This window comes from Selaginella moellendorffii, unplaced genomic scaffold (assembly GCF_000143415.4).
Source record: "Selaginella moellendorffii unplaced genomic scaffold, v1.0 SELMOscaffold_11, whole genome shotgun sequence".
Classification (NCBI taxonomy): Eukaryota; Viridiplantae; Streptophyta; class Lycopodiopsida; order Selaginellales; family Selaginellaceae; genus Selaginella; species Selaginella moellendorffii.
The window spans coordinates 598,071-613,451 of record NW_003314272.1 but is presented as its reverse complement, the minus strand read 5'-3'; the positions used below and the strand labels follow the sequence as shown (position 1 = coordinate 613,451).

Here is a 15,381-nt window from a genome sequence, read left to right as displayed (position 1 = left end):
ATCTTTGGAGGCCCGAGGGACATTTACCCAGCATAACCGTACGCGTTTATCCGTACAAGGGAGGTTCTTTTTCTAGGTGTGGGTAGAGCCGAACCTTGTTACCGGAGCTGGTCACGAGGCTGTTCCGAACCGGGTCACGTCCAGCACCGCCAGACCTGGCATGGCAGACCAGTGTGTGTGTGGTCTTTCTCTCCTCCGCTCTTTGTTTGCCTTGGGCTGCGCTTGGTTTTGTGTTGTGTAGCCCACTCATCTCTCATTTCTCTTCTCCCTCCGCCTTCTCTCCCCATTCATTCATTCTCCTCCTAGGTTAGGAATCTCTTGATCAAGAGCGTCCTGGGGAAGCATCAATCTCTGGCAGGCATCGGCGCGCTAGGGTTTGATCTGTGAATCTCGGCGCATCAGCAGCAGCGCCAGCGAGCGATTCGAGATTTGTAGCGGGGAGGAGCGAGCGGCAGAGTGCTCGCTGCTAAGGCCCCGAATTGGCGAGGCTTGGATCCGGCGGCAGCAGCGGCGGCACGCCTCCATCGGAAGCTTCTTGTTGATATTCTCTCCAGTTTCTTGCTTCTTGTTGCCGCATGGTGTGGAATTCTTTTCTTTCGGGGCCAGCCAGGGGATTCTCTGCCGCGATGAGGAGCATTGGCAGGGGCTAATTCAGTTTCTTGACGGATTTCCTCCACCGGGCCTCGAAAGCATTCGTCGGCCTCGAAATTTTCAGGGAGGAAAAAGATTGGAAGCGAATTCATGGGGAGATTGTGACGGCAAATCGGCATGGCTTCCATGTCCAGAGGGCGTCCTGGCAGCGGTGAAGGAATTCCAGAAAAGGGAGAGAGTTCGCCGATGCATCTCTTCTTGTGGTGTTCTTGGCCACCGGTTCTTCAGTTTTGACGGGGGCTAGTTTTTTTTCTTCTTCTTTTTCGTCCTCCTTAGATTCAAGCGCTATGATGGACAGAGCAAGAGAAGGGCGAAGAACAGGCAGTAGTGGCCCAGTTTCTGCCCCTCGGCGGCCTCGCACGACTGGCTTCAAAGACTCTCCAGGTCAGGAAAGCCATTCCTGGCAATGGGCAATTTTGGCTGCAAATCCTTTGTGTGTTCTTGCCATTCTTCTTCTCTCGTTTGCTTTCTTGCCTCTTTGGCACTGACTCGATGCCTTGAATTTGTTTAGAGAGATCGTGCAGCATTTAGCGTGCTTCTCTGTTCGATGGCCTCCATCGATAGATCTGTGGCTTGCTTGCGCGATGCGGTACAATTTGGGTTCCATCTAACTGGGAAATCGATCTTCTCGCAGTTCATGACGACGACGAAATGATAGACGAGGTCCAGAATTCCAGGCTGCGCGAGAGGATCAAGAAGGACAGCCTAGTGTCGGTCGTCTCCTCTGGAGCAACGCTGCGGAACAAGCGAAAGCGGCAAGAGGCGCCGGCGCCCAGCGCGGTGGATGAGGCGGAGGAGAGCTCGGATGACACGGATGGAGCGACCGAAGAGGACGATGATCCCCCTCCTCCAACTATTCCTCGGTGGCCTGGGAAGCCAAGGCCGAGCTCCAAGGTGTGGAGAGAAGTGGACGCTCTGCCGCTCTTTTGCTTTGCTCACGACGGATCCTTTTTTGGCAGGAAGAGGGCATTGGATTAGATCTTCCAGCGGTTCCTCGTAAAGCTCGCTCTGGTAGGAGCTTTGATCCGTTTGCTGGGCAGTGGCTGATGATCTTCTCTTGTTTTGCTCTGCACAGCAATCGTGAAGCGACACCACGAGTCTCCACAGCTGCCAAATGCCACATCCCATCACTCTTCCTCTCCCACGGCAACTCCTAACATTCCTTCTTCTACGTATACGAGTGGCGGAGCTGGGAAGCCCGGCCGTCGAATGGTATGGTCGAAATTTTACTCTCCCGTGAAGATCTACTTTCTGGGCTGTCAGGGGGTCTAACGCTGTCAGACGTGTTGTGCAGAAACCAAATGGGTCAAAACCACGGCCAGCAAAAGCACCGAAGGTAAGAAATGGCTCCTCTAGCGGCTTGGCTTCTGGATTGATTCCCAGTCATCTTTGTTTCTACAGTCCTCGCCTGCTCCAATATCCGAGCAGGAGGTCGAAGTTGCCGAGGCTCTATTCGATTTGGCTAGAATGGTGCCTAATCTCCAAAAGAGCGAGAACAACAAGATGGATTCTCGGGCGGAAGCGAAGTTGGATAAAGTTTCCGCTTCTCCTGCTAAAGCCGCGTCCTCCCCCGCTCAGCCTGGAACTCCTTTATCCCCTCCCTCTCTCAATAATGTAACATCACACCCTGCTGAAGGTACGTCGTTATTTTCTCGTGTGCAAAAATCTGAGGACTTAAGTACAGCATGCTCTGTTTCAGCACCTCGAAGAAAACGGCCTCGCATAAGGCCACGATCGGATGAAGGAGGCTCGGCACCTGGAGGGCGCGTGGGGGTTGTTTCACTGGGCAGGGAACATGAGCAAGGAGCTCGGAACGAGAGGAAAATCGATAACTTTTCCAAGTTAACCGGCACTTCTGCTCCAAGTCTTGCAGGGACCCCGGTATCGGCGTCGGCTCAAGCTGCTGAGCCTTGTGATACTGAATTGAAGAAGGCTGACATCGCACCTGAGGTGAAGACGAGCTTGGCCGAGCGAAAGAGTGCCGAAACAGTAACGAACGCTAATGCGGATCTGAATAAGCGGTATGTGTTTTCTCACGCTATTGTTTTTTTAATCTGCTTATGTTATTCTGCAGGAAGTTTTCATCTGGCGAAAACAGGCCGGCGAAATTTGAAATTGATCTTATGGTAAGAATTACTTTGTTGTGTTGCTTCCTACGTTCTAACACAGCATTTTCTTAAGGCCCCTCCATCGACATCTTTGCAAAATGATAGGCAAAATGATATGGAGAGTTCTGATACGGATCGCAAGGAAAATGTAAGTGGGAACAGGCGAAACTGCTCGCTGACCTTGTTTAAAATGCAGATGGACGTTCAAGCTGGCGGCACGGCTGAACTATACTGGCTAGAAGAGCGAGAGAGGTTGAAGGAAAAAGATAAAGAGGAGCAGCGGGATCAGAAATTAGATGAAAGCGATACGAGGAAGGAGGCCGAACCGCAAGTAAAAGATGAGAGGGAATTTTTAGACCTCAATAAGCAAGGAATGGTGGGTATGAGATCCACCAAAGGCCTCAAGGTCGATGCAAAGAACTCACAGAAGGCGGATCGATCAGGTAGGCTCGTAATCCTTCTCTTCAATCTACGTTTGTGATCGTTTTACTTCTCAGTTTCCGCGGCTGTAGTGTCTGCTGCATCATCATTCCTAAATGCGACTACTGGTACTAGCCACACCGCGCCTGCTCGGGCGAATTGGCCTGCAGGGTATGTTTTCTTAGAAACTCTAAATTCTCATCTCTTGCTGAGTTCTTTGCAGTTACTATGCCCCTCCTCCCTCGGCTGTTGCGGCTGCAGCTGCTCAAGCAGCAGCACTTACCGGTACTTCTACCGAAGAAAACAATGCTTCGCATCCACAGGTACGATAGAACCACTATTTTGAAGCGTTTTGATTTCAAATGTGCTGTCTTTAATCAGATAATGCCATATCTAAGCGGTCGTCATACGTGGAAACGTTGCGCTATTCACGTTTTTATCGCCCGGTTTATTGATCTTCAACAGCAAGTGGCTCGACACTCCTTAATGGCAGCAACCTTAAGCTATGGAGGAAAGCCGTACAATCTCAACATTCCTGCTGATGCTGTCTTCGCAAATGGCGGTATTCTTCCTTCAGCTAGTGGAATGGGCTCTAGCGTTTCTTCTGGGCTTGCACTCGAGAGAAATACGCAACAATCCAAGGCAGGACCATTTATGGACACGCTTTATAGAAAGCATCCTGCGCAACAACAGCAGCAACATGTTCAAGTATGTGCCATTTGATTTAGTAACATCCTAACAAGCATTTTCGTAACAGAGTCCAGCCTTTGGATTTCCTGTTAGTCAGGGTCTGCCAACTAATGCCTCAGGATCCGCGGGGTCATCAGGCTTGATGCCAGGTAGCAATGGCAACGGATCAGGAAACTCGAGTGTTTCCGGAACTGGAAGCAGCAGTGTGGCATCAATGGCTGCGCAAGCTCAGTTTTTTCAGGCAGTAATGCAGCATAATCCTTTCCCATTCCCGTTTCCGACGTCTCATTTCGGCTCCCATAATTTCAACGGAGCACAAAGTCTCACCCAACAGGTCCATTATCTCTTTCGTTGGTTTTGCGACTGATATTCTTTTATGTGCAGGCAGCTCAATTTGTGAACAATCCATTCTATGCCCCGCATCTTGTGCAACAGCAGCAGGGCCAGTCTCAAAAACCGCAACAGGGTGGCCGTGTTTTCTCCGCTTTGGGGGGTTCTCAACAGCAGCAACTTTCATCGTCAGCGTATAGTTCGAGCCTGGCAGGAGCTTTACCGGGTGAAAAAGATTGCAGGGAAGCTGGCGACAACAAAATGCTGCAACGCCTTATGTTCTCCCAGCAAACGTCAAGTAATGGAACTGCGACGCCTCCGGTTGTGGTCGGACCAGATGGATGCCAGGACTTCTCCTCGTTGGGCGGTAAACACGTAGGAAAGCTGCAGCCGGGCTCAGTTCAACAACATCCGGGAGTTCCATCGCAGGCGGGACAACATGCAAATGCGTCCTTGCATATGAGTTTGAAAGGAATGGAGTCGCAGGCGTCGCAAGTTCATGGATCTTCGGCTGCCTCCCGGGGGTCAGTTGGACCAGGCCCACTCGGACTTGCTTCGGTTGCTGCTGTAATGGCCCCGCAAGGCCATACAGTACTTCAAGGTATGGCAGATCAAGGAAGGATGCATCCACATGGTCAGACGCAGACTCATTTGCACGCAATGCAGGCCGGGCAGCCTCGTTCTCTGAGGGTCGATGAACTATATGAAGGGAACAATCAGACCAGCGTTGACGAGAGAAAGCTTGCGGCTAAACGGTCGGCACCAATCTCCAGAGTCGACCTTGAAGCGCTACCCATGCAAGCATCTCCGACGAGTGGCAGCTCTTCATCTCGAATGGCAAATGCCGCAATGAATCTCCTGCCTGCGGGGTCGGTGTCATCACGTCTTCATCAAACTCAGTCTGGTGCTGCTCCTTTGCAACAACAGCCCGTCAACCAGAACATGAAACAAGCGGCGGCTGCTGCTGCGAGAGCAAAAGCCCCGCCAGCTACTTCGGGGTCACCGGTAGCGTCCTTCAATGATCGATCTTCGTTGAATAGGAACTCCGGCAATGGAATGCCGTTTCCAGCCCAGGGTGGAATGGCTGCCATGCAAGCGACCTCGAAACAAAACCAGGTGGTGTCGCAGCATCCACAGCTGAAGCTTTCGCAGAGGCCGTCGGTAGCAGCCGTACCTGGTGCGTCGGTAATAGCTGCTGCCATGTCGAAGAACCAAGTACAACCTGCTCGAAGCCCACAAAGCTCTTCACCCTCGCAGAGGCTTCCGCCTGGAAGTCCAGCTCCAGGTTCGCCATCGGTAGCATCGAAGCAGCAGCAGCAGCAGCAGCAGCAGCAGCAGCAGCAACAGCAACAGCAGCAACAAGGCTCTGTCAACCAGAAGAACGCGAGCAAAGCTACGTATCCTCCACACAAGCCAGCAGCAGTGTTACCTGGGAAGCGGTCGCCTAATGGTCCAGCGATGCCTAATGCAGCGCCACAAAATCAACCATCATCGAAAGGCATGCAGCAGCAGCAGCAACAACAACAACAATTGCCGCAGCAACCTTTGCAGTCGTCACCTCAGCATTCTCCTCACATGAGCCAGCTGCAGCAGCACGCGAACCAGAAGCATCAGCTACGTCAAAACCAGATGTTCCTCCATCAGCAGTACTTGCAGCAGCAGCAGCAGCAACAACAGCAGCAAGGACTTGCGCAGCAGCAGCAACAGCTTCCTCAGGCACCGCAGTTCCAGCTACAGGGCGCGGGTTCTCCATCCACAAACGGGCTGTCGCTGGGATCGCAAAGCCTGTCCCTGGGATCAGGCAGCAACGGGACCCCTGTCAAAAACGGTGGTGGCGTTATGGACAACAACGGTTTCGGCCAAGCCCCCATGTCCAAGCCTGCCGCTTCCCCAGGCTCTAGAGCGTCGTCCGTGCCTTCCATGCCGGGCACTCCGCAGCGTGTAAACGGCACTGTGGTGCCTGTGTTGCAGCACCAGGCGGGCTCTCCAAGTGCGAGCCACCAGCAGCAGCTGCAGGCGGCCGCTTTCTATCCGGGAGGAGGACCCGCCTCGCTGAAGACGCCCGATTCAAAGAATGGTACGCGAGATCCCAGTGGTGCGCATTGCTGATTCGTCTTTTACAGATGCCAATCCATTAGCGGAGAGGTCGCCAGCGATCCCGTCCACATCATCGATGCCGTCCCCACACAAGGCATCCGTATCCAGCTTTTCGAGCCAGGCACCTGGGAGGCAGCAGCAGCAGCATCCGCCTGGAACCCCTGGAGGAGGTGGTGGCGGTGGTGGTGGCAAAGGGAGCTATGTGGGAGCAGCGTCGTGTACAGCAGCCGGAGTCGATAACGGCGGTGCCGCGTCGTCGCAAGCTCAAGCTCTGGCGGCGTCGAATCCAGTGGCGGCGGCGGTGGCAGCAGCCAACTTTGTAAATTCGAGCGGAGTGATCCAGCAGCAGGGAGGAGGAGGAGGCGGAGGTGGCGGAGGGAACGGTGGTGCAGTGTTGGCGTCGTCAATGCCTTTGGTGGCCGCGTCGCCAATGGCAGTAGCGTCCACAGCAGCAGCGGCGGCGGCGGTGGCCTCGAGCGGAGGAGCGCCGGGTCTGCTCGGCCAATCTTCGGCAAGCGCGCTGAGGCCATAAAAACAGAGAAATGGCGGGATGGAGGAAGTTCTACTAGTTCTTCTGGTTCTTCGTTTGATAGCTGGCTGGCTGGCTGGAAGATATGTATACTCGAAACCACCCGGCGGCGAGCGAGCGAGCGAGCGGGAAGAGAGCTCTCGAGCGAACAAAGAGAGAGACACGCAAGAACAAAAGCAAGGAAGAGGAAGGCGCGAAGAAGAGAAAAAAGAGCTCCCAGGTAAAAAGAGCAAACCTTTTTGTGATAAATGTCTTCGCTTCTCTCAATCCATGTACATTATCAAACCCCCGGAAAAAGGTCCACGATATTCAATGAATATACCTGGAATATGCTGGTATATGGTTTTCATTACGAGTGTGTATGATCTCTAAAAGTGGCTACAAGTGGCGGCGATGCGGCGGCGGCGGCGGCGGTGGCGGCGGCGGCGGTGGCGATTTCCTCCTCCACAAACACCTGTAATGATTGGAGGATGGCACTTCTCGTGAGGTGGCCGCGTCGCTGTTGCCGGATCCTTCCGCAGAGCCTGGCGTAAAGCATCTCGAGCTCCGACACGGTGAATGCCTCGCTGTGGAGTAAAAGCTTGGCCTTCACTGCCTTGATCTTGTCCTCGCCCACCCCGTACAGCCACTGTCCCTCTCCCTCTCCCTGTTGCTCGTCGTCTTGCTCGCCATCTTTGCGATCGCCACCGTCCATTGGTGATGGTGTTGGCTTCTCTTCGTTTTCCTCCTCCTCGTCCGCCTCCTCGGTATGGTTTGATGGTAACGCTTCTTCCTCTCCTCCTGCCAAACACAATCCAAGCTTGGATCAATATTTACGAAGAGAGAAACGAGATTTTTTTTACCGCCTGGTCCAGCTTCGTCACCGTTCCCGTTGGCCGGGAGGTTCAAATCCGGTTGGATGCCTCGTAGCCTCGCGCTCGATCGCTGAGGCTCCGGTGGCGTTCCCGGATTGTTGTCAGGTCGCTTGGAAGCTTCGTCTGGCGGCGCCGCGGCCGCCGCCGCGCTACCGCTTTGGCTTTGGCTGGCTATTCTATCGCAATACGCCACCAGCTCCGGGTCCATCTGGGACAGCATGCCTTGGACCTGTGAAAAATAGCAGGGATAAGAATCGAGACGAATAGAAAATTGCAAATGGAGGAGATTACGTACCGCATCACGCAAAGCACACGCCCGGCTAACAATCCGAGCAGCGGTGTGATTGCTGTAGTCCTCGCCGTGATATTTCTGTTGCACACAACGTTAGCTCGCAAGCGAGGAGGAAAGAACGAGTGGAATTACTTTTGCACTGGCTGGTATCAGCTCCACGTCTTGCATGAAGGCGGCGCGCGTCCTGTAGTGGCCTTTATCTACGCGGAGGAGCAGCGTAGCCACGTCCATCGGCGTCTTTACGATCGTATGGTAGTCTGGCACTTCCTCGGCTTCCACGGGGAAGTGGAATATGTTGAAACGTTTCTCATATAAAAGCCTGTAAAACCATGGACAGGGCTTTAGAAAAAAGAGGAAATACTGGCAGAGTACCTGTTACAGACGTCTCTCAAGCACATCCTCAAGCGACGAATGGCATGCTCCTCAGCCTCGGCTTGTGCTTTTAGCTCAGCCTCGCTTGGACCTTTGTCGACCTTGGGAACCTTCGCTAACACAGGTAACTCGGCATTCTTCTTAGGTTTTGTGGTTTCTTCTTCGCTGGAGAGTGTAAAGAGGCTTTTTATTACTTGCGTAAAAAACGCATCCCTTTCATCGCGGGTTGGAACTTGTACTTCGTAGCTACACCACACATCAATCAGCAATTAAAAAACTGGCTGCATATATGCGACTAAGCTTACATGTGACGACCAAACACGGAACAGGCTTCGTCGTCTAGTTCGCTCTTTCGAGCTGAGGATGTTCCAAGTAACAATAACGGGAGATTGGAAGGTAAATCGGCCAAAAGCATCAACAACACCGTGCGTAGCTGTTCTTGCGCCTACAAAAGAATAAACACTTGTATGCAACTAAAGAAAATGATCACCACTTACCGTTTCCCACCACGAATCGAAATGAGGTAAATATAGGATTGACGGAGTATTTCTTCTCGCTTCCCCGAAGATGTGAACTAGTGCCTCCTCGGGGGTTTTGGCACTCGGATCGGATAAGAGGGAAGGAAGTCCAAGAGAATGTACAGGAAATCTCTCCAGCTTGTGTAGCAATGCAGGTCCTAAGTGGTCCTGTATGTAAAAGCCTTTGTAAGTAAAGATCGCAACGAACACACTGAAGCATACTTACAAGTCCCGAGCTATCAGTGCCACACAGCAGATACCTTGGCTTGTATACCGTAGGAAATATCATGCCAGTGTGCGTGCCAAATAGCCTGGTTAGATTCTCCGAGCTCTCATCGCCATCTGGATTGCTTAGTAGCGGGAAAATGTCTGACAATGCAGCTACGACCGTCTGAAGCTGCCCGTTTAAACAAGGCACGAGCATTGGAGGGAGGGGCCTCGAATGTACTAATGTTCCCCTGTGCGCTGCAGGCGTGATGGCAGACATGGCTTCGTAGAAGTGAGACTTTTGGACACGGATGGAATCTGCGTCGATGACAAATTGTTCATCACTGGTATAAACCTGTGGATAACGCTGCCGAAATGCCCGAATAGCTGCTTCAGTACACAAAGCCTTCAAGTCCGCACCGCAGTATCCCACGCAGGCAGCAGCCAACTCGTCCCGAAGCTCTGTAGAAGGTCGTCTGTGCCAACTTTTCGTATGAATATCCAAAATCTCTGCTCGAGCACCGGAGTCCGGTAGAGGGAAAACGAACTCACGGTCGAAGCGTCCTGGACGTCTGAGTGCTCCGTCTATGGCATCTATCCGGTTTGTCGCGCCGATAACCACCACCTGACCCCGAGAATCAAGCCCGTCCATCAGAGCTAAAAGGGTCGAGACGATAGAGTTGTGTATTTGCTCGCTCTTACTGGACCGCACGGGGGCCAAGCCGTCAATCTCGTCGAAAAATATAATCGAAGGCTGACACCTTTGAGCCTCTTCGAAGAGCATCCGTAGTTGCCGTTCAGCTTCCCCGACCCATTTGCTCAGCACGTCTGCACCCTTGCGCATGTAAAAGTTCACCTTTTGGCCAGCCCGTGCCGCAGCACTAGCCAATGCCCTGGCGACCAGCGTCTTGCCAGTACCTGGAGGCCCACAGAGGAGTACACCTCTGGGAGGAGTGATGTGATAGCTCTCGAAGAACTTTGGGTAAAGCAAGGGGAAGAAAACCATCTCCTTGAGCGAATCAATGTAGTGTGAGAGGCCCCCAACCTGATCAAAACTGACGGTGTCATCAACCTGGACTGGTTGTATGTCCGCACCACCTTTAGAGCTAGCTCCGGCTGTCTGTGTCCCTGTATTAGCTAATCCTAGTCCCAAGAAGTCGCCCTGGTGTCCCCACCCGCTAGCAGCTACTCCTAGACCCCAGTTCGTTGAACCGTGCATATCCAAAGTAGGAGGAAGAAATGGATGAGGTCCCCGAGCACCACCTCTGGCACCAAAAAACCCCGGACCCTGTTCCATCTCGTCCACCAGAAGCGAGTCATCAGAGTCTTCTTCCCTGCGCCGCCGTTTGAGCGGCCTCGACGCAGAGCGACCACCTTCGCGACTCCGCTTCTTTTCCGTCTCGGCGAGGAAAACCTTCTGTGGCGTCGTCACGTCTCCTTTCGGAGGAGATCTCTGGGTTTCTGTGCGAGCGCGTAGCTCGTACCTGCGTTTTCCATCTCTTTCCTCTAGTTCCTCCTCTTCCTCCTCCTCCTCTTCTTCGCCATCTTCGTCACCCCCGGCCGCCTCCACTTCTTTTTCCTGTTCTCCAGCGACGCCGTCTTCTCCTTCGTCTTCCTCTTCCCCGGACTCGAGATCGTCGTCCTCTTCTCCATCCTCTCCTTCCTCAGCGTCCTCGTCCGATGTCTCGTGGTCATCCGCCGATTCCTGCGACGACTCCACTACCCTCTGCCTCTCAAAACGCTGTGACGAATTCCGGGGCCTCAAGCCTTCTCTTCGAGGAGCCGCAATGCTGCCGCTGGATTTCTTGGTGGAATTGGCATGCTCATCCGACTTAGAACGATAACTGCGCTGTGCTACCAATCAACAATTTAAAATGAGTTGTGGATGCTACTTAAAAGAAAAACTCTCTCAATGACTCACCACAATCTCCTCTTCATCTTCCTCGTCACTGTAATCATCGTAGAGCACAGACATCCGCCGGTTCCTCGTTGAGCGTCGCAAGTGATGGCCTCCTCCGTCGATATTCTGGCGAGAAATCCCAGGATATCTCTCAGAAAAAACCTCGAAAGACAAGATTTCGCTTACGCTGTGGCGCGGCTTGAGCATCTTCGCGAGGCGCTGCTTCATGGAGCCGCGATTCTTGCTGGATTTGGCCCTGGCCTTTGCCCTACGCGCCGGCATACCACTGTAGATGGAGTAGTCGGGGTAATAGTTGCGCAGCCGGGCATTCCTCACGGGGCGAGTGAGCGCCAGGGGAAGATCTGAGACAGCAGCGTCGCTGGCCACGGATTTCGAACCTAGAAAGGCGCGCTTGCGACGGCGATTGGGAGTCGCTGAATCGGAGCTGGAATGGGACGATCCGGAGCTCCTTGCGCTGATTCCTCCATCCCCCGTGGCCGCCGCCGCCTCGTTGCCTTCCATTGGCATCGACGAATAAAAACCCCTAGGATAGGTAGCCCTGGTTTAAACAAAATCTTAAAATAAACACAAAGGATATTCTGCCACTGTTTTTTTCAAAGTATAAAACTTGTCTTTATTTATTTTTGAAACATGTGTGGCATAACAATATATATATATACATAACAAAACACACACACATATATAATTATATATATATATATATATGTTATATTAATAAGAAATATTCACATTGCAAAACAAGGATTTTACTTCTTAAATTAGCTCGTTTAACTATATTTTTTTCAGACTATACATAAAATATATTCATAAAAACATTGAGTATTTAGATAGTTAAAACAAAAAATATAAAAAAATTTGGTAAATTAGGATTTTAATTTTGTTTTTAAAAAATAAAATAAAACAAAAAAAGAACCATAAACATATATAAATAAAACTTTTAAATGGTATATATATATATGTGTGTGTGCGTCTTCAAAATCCTACCCCAGATCACACAAAACCAAATTACACAACTCCATAAAGCCACAGCCAAAACTAAGCTTTAAATAACCTTATAAAGATTTAATAGATTTTGAAATGCCATGTGGCAACACTAGAATGTTTGTTATGGATCCTAGGAAGAATGTTTATCAAGTAACAAAAATTATATTCCTAGATGGTGCATATCTATTACTATAGATTTCATCATACAAATTCAACAATTACTTCTCCTAAGTTTCAAAAGAATAAAATTCTTTTATACTTCAAAAAAAGTTGAGGTGTATAATAGAAATTAATTTGCAAAATCCATTTGGACAATGAAATCAATTCTTATTTATGTTATATATATTAGTCTCAACAATTATATTTTTTTTAGAATCTTTTCTTTGAGCTTTACTATTGTGCATTTTACATAATTTCTTCCATGCAAATCTGTTATTTTAACTTTATGCAAGTAAACACAAAATAATACATTAATATAAAACATATTGTTATCCAACTTATGTAAATATCTAACCAGGCTAACAAAACATTTGAAAAAGATTAGCAACTCTCACCACATTTCTTCAAACCTTTAAACAGTACATGGATCAAAGGAGAATGTAGAAAGAGAAGAAGGATAAAAAGAAGTCATTAACCTTAGAATGACAACCTTACCTCTAAGCTTAGTTGTCCTTGACAAGAACAATCCCCATCAATTAAAACCTGGGGTATTAAACAACATCACTAAGAATAAATAGCCATTTCATGCTGTTCTGGACGAGGCTGTAAAGATTTGGAGCAAGAAATTGATCTAATTGAATTAAGAAGGAAAAATACGCTTAAGGATGTCCTTAGTAGGTAACTTTTCAGAAAATGCACGATTTACGGTCAAACAAAAGTGTTTGGATGAAGCAAATAACAAATAACAAATTCCAAAGAGTCTGTACTAAATGGTAAAAGAGCAAGTACCCATGTGATTTCATCTTTTTCATGCCCTTTGCTCAACCAGAATGCCAAGGTTGTAGGCCTTCAACCTCCAACAGAGTACGCGAGCCCAGAGGCTGAGCTATGTGCCATTTGTTAGTGGGTAAAACACTAAAATTAAATTAAATAACATTCATCCAAATTGACTTGGTGTTTAAGAATGTTTATGAATTATAGATATGTTTAAGATTAATTTAAATGCGATATCTAATATCCAATAATTATAGTGAAATGAGATTGAGTTCTTTCCATTTTGCTTTCTCCATTTTACTTTCTTTGACTGTCGTGAATAGTTTCACACTGCGGTTTGCCAACTAATGCGTCTTAAATTCAAGTGCTTTCACCTAAACAAACCAGTCTGCTGCTCCAATGGCGTCGAAAGGAACTCCACATCATGGCTCTGCTCCATAACGAGCCCACACTCGGCCCCTCGAGGCCACTGGACTTCCACAACGTTCATGAAGGGAGGATACCGCCCCTCTCCATGTATGCTCGCCCAGTCGAAATCGATGAATCTCACTTCCACTCCTCCATCTCGGCGCCTGACCATCACATTGACGTCCCTGGCATCTCCATGGACTCCGACCCCGCCATTAGACGATACTGGAACGCCATGAGCGCTTCGCAGCGCGGCAACAGCTTGCTCCCTCAGCTCGTCCGCGTCTTCACACTCGGCCAGCATCTCCCACCCGTTCTCCCGTCCCAGATACTCCATTTTCACCTCCATCCATCCACCAGCCAGCGCTCTAACCTGGTAGAGCGCCGGAACAAAGCCAGCAGCAGCCCACGCGCGATGGACCTCCACTCCGTATCTCTTGGCCAGCTTCACCACGCCCAAAGGCTCCACCAGATAGACAAGCGTATTCCCAAACTGCTTCACCACCTTCCCTGCTTCATGCAGCGGATATGGAACGTCCATGTTCCAGAGCTGCCTCTCCCCCGGCCGGAGCGTTCCAATAGTAGTCGTCTAGCAGCCCGAGGCAGCGCTTGAAGGCGACCAAAACACGCACAGCGTCGCTTACCATGTCTGGATCCAAGCCCTGGATTGGCAACAGGTTGACAAAGTGCGTGAGAGGCTGGCACACCACCTTGTCGAGCTTCGCCATGGCGCTAATCCTTAGATTGCAGCCAACAAGCTCCATGAGAAACGCTGGATAACAAGTGTCTATGTAGCGCTCCTTGGCTCCCACCATGTCCCAGAAGAGTGCGTAGCAGTGAAAGCCATGGGCATACGAAGCAAGATTGTTCTTGAGCCTCACTTCACCTATAGCAGTCAGGCTCTTGTTCTTGGAGCGACTCTGGAGAGATAGAAAGACTAGCGTGAGAGAACAAGAGACTAGAAGAAGACGCTCACCATCATGGCAAGATGAGCTTCCCAGCTGTCGCTAATCGTGAGCGTCTCCCGGCAGGGAATGTCCAGGTACCTGGAGAAGAGCCTGTGAACAGCGCGTCTTAGCTTGGTGTCCTCCGAGTGGTAAACCGAGGAAAGGTTCGCAAGCTCCACCACGAACTCGATGTCTCCCAGCCGAGGAGCTTGCTCGTCGCGAGTCAAGTCGATGAAGTGACCAAAGACTGGATGAACGAGTTGGAGAGGGATTGGAGGCGTAGCATGGGATGGCCTGCAGTTGAGAAACTTGGGCTCGCTGCTCTTCTGCAGATTTGCCAGGACCTCGCTGTTCTCCAGATCCTTCGGCCCGTTGTTGAAAATGCACGAATCGGCAAATTTGAAGTCTACAAAGAAAGTGTAATTCTGGGTCGAGCGAGAAATGATATGAGAGACGTACCGAGTTTATATGTGTAGTTGCCGAAAGGGAGGTCGCTTTGCTCGGTCACCACATCCCCGTCTTCGTCAAATAGTAAACCCTTCGCGGCGGTCTCGCCGGCGCCAAGGACCCGCACTCTCACTCGCTCTTCCATCCTCATCACCGGGTTAGGGTTTAGGGTATAGGAGGTGTAGAAGCGCCTTAACTGTCATAGCTGTACTACTCTCTACCTCTTGCCACCTTCCCGTTTCCAGGATTGTGATCTATGCAAAAGCCGCACAGCATTTCAGAATCGATTGATCGTATTAATATCAAACTTCAAACTTGATGAGCTATCATTCATAAAGTCCAGTTCGCTGCTCGAATGGCGTTTCTAGCAACGCCAAGTCCTGCTCCTGCGTCATGACACGGTTGTCAGCTGCGCCAGCCGGCCAGGTAACAGTTGCATGGTTCATAAAAAATGGGTATTTTGTCTCGAGGTGAATACCCGCCCAGTCGAAGTCTATAAACGCCACTTGCATGCCCGCGTCTTTCTTCCTGATTACGACATTTGGATCCCGTGCATCTCCGTGCACTCCAACACCATCTCCAAGAGCCACCTTATGCGCGTTCTTCAGCATGGCGCCTTAGGTCCTCCCGATCATCACAATCAGCCAAAATTCGAGAAATCAAGTGTGGGCTC

The 15,381-nt window shown here is 50.5% G+C and overlaps 3 protein-coding genes across 4 annotated transcripts; 1 reads left to right on the top strand and 2 right to left on the bottom strand.

The window, feature by feature from the left end:
- Positions 1-189: 189 nt before the first annotated feature.
- Positions 190-7,110, top strand: LOC9650794 (homeotic protein female sterile). 2 transcript variants are annotated; one of them, XM_024673793.1, is made up of 16 exons: positions 190-1,035; positions 1,286-1,545; positions 1,611-1,662; positions 1,727-1,863; positions 1,946-1,987; positions 2,053-2,287; positions 2,351-2,672; positions 2,726-2,777; positions 2,833-2,907; positions 2,956-3,202; positions 3,257-3,350; positions 3,403-3,502; positions 3,561-3,887; positions 3,937-4,203; positions 4,254-6,276; positions 6,323-7,110. In XM_024673793.1, exons 1-16 carry the CDS (start codon positions 939-941, stop codon positions 6,826-6,828), a joined length of 4,836 nt encoding a protein of 1,611 aa, XP_024529561.1. In that variant the 5' UTR covers positions 190-938; the 3' UTR covers positions 6,829-7,110. The 2 variants fall into 2 exon arrangements, with proteins under 2 accessions (XP_024529561.1, XP_024529560.1); XM_024673792.1 differs by having other exon boundaries at positions 2,336-2,672.
- Positions 7,111-7,133: 23 nt separating this feature from the next.
- On the bottom strand, positions 7,134-11,502 carry LOC9650793 (ATPase family AAA domain-containing protein At1g05910). Its single transcript, XM_002968637.2, has 10 exons — positions 11,155-11,502; positions 10,990-11,094; positions 9,088-10,917; positions 8,841-9,029; positions 8,649-8,788; positions 8,344-8,589; positions 8,104-8,290; positions 7,975-8,049; positions 7,668-7,908; positions 7,134-7,605 (listed from the first exon to the last, which is right to left on the bottom strand). Exons 1-10 carry the CDS (start codon positions 11,494-11,496, stop codon positions 7,175-7,177), a joined length of 3,786 nt encoding a protein of 1,261 aa, XP_002968683.1. The 5' UTR covers positions 11,497-11,502; the 3' UTR covers positions 7,134-7,174.
- Positions 11,503-13,276: 1,774 nt separating this feature from the next.
- On the bottom strand, positions 13,277-14,859 carry LOC9650792. The gene is made up of 4 exons (XM_024673886.1): positions 14,721-14,859; positions 14,291-14,667; positions 13,943-14,234; positions 13,277-13,824 (listed from the first exon to the last, which is right to left on the bottom strand). The coding sequence occupies exons 1-4, from the start codon at positions 14,857-14,859 to the stop codon at positions 13,277-13,279; spliced, it is 1,356 nt and encodes a 451-aa protein (XP_024529654.1).
- Positions 14,860-15,381: the final 522 nt, after the last annotated feature.

Bases quoted from the DNA above. Each gene is read 5' to 3' on its own strand.
- LOC9650792 (XM_024673886.1), bottom strand. From the start codon at position 14,859: ATGAGGATGGAAGAGCGAGTGAGAGTGCGGGTCCTTGGCGCCGGCGAG. The intron at 14,668-14,720 runs GTACGTCTCTCA...CTTTCTTTGTAG, and splicing joins CAACTACACATATAAACTCG to ACTTCAAATTTGCCGATTCG. The intron at 13,825-13,942 runs GTGTTTTGGTCG...TGCATGAAGCAG, and splicing joins CATGGTAAGCGACGCTGTGC to GGAAGGTGGTGAAGCAGTTT.
- LOC9650793 (XM_002968637.2), bottom strand. From the start codon at position 11,496: ATGCCAATGGAAGGCAACGAGGCGGCGGCGGCCACGGGGGATGGAGGA. The intron at 8,050-8,103 runs GTAATTCCACTC...TGTGTGCAACAG, and splicing joins TGATACCAGCCAGTGCAAAA to AAATATCACGGCGAGGACTA. The intron at 7,909-7,974 runs GTACGTAATCTC...TATTTTTCACAG, and splicing joins CGTGTGCTTTGCGTGATGCG to GTCCAAGGCATGCTGTCCCA.
- LOC9650794 (XM_024673792.1), top strand. From the start codon at position 939: ATGATGGACAGAGCAAGAGAAGGGCGAAGAACAGGCAGTAGTGGCCCA. The intron at 1,036-1,285 runs GTCAGGAAAGCC...ATCTTCTCGCAG, and splicing joins TGGCTTCAAAGACTCTCCAG to TTCATGACGACGACGAAATG. The intron at 1,988-2,052 runs GTAAGAAATGGC...TTGTTTCTACAG, and splicing joins GGCCAGCAAAAGCACCGAAG to TCCTCGCCTGCTCCAATATC.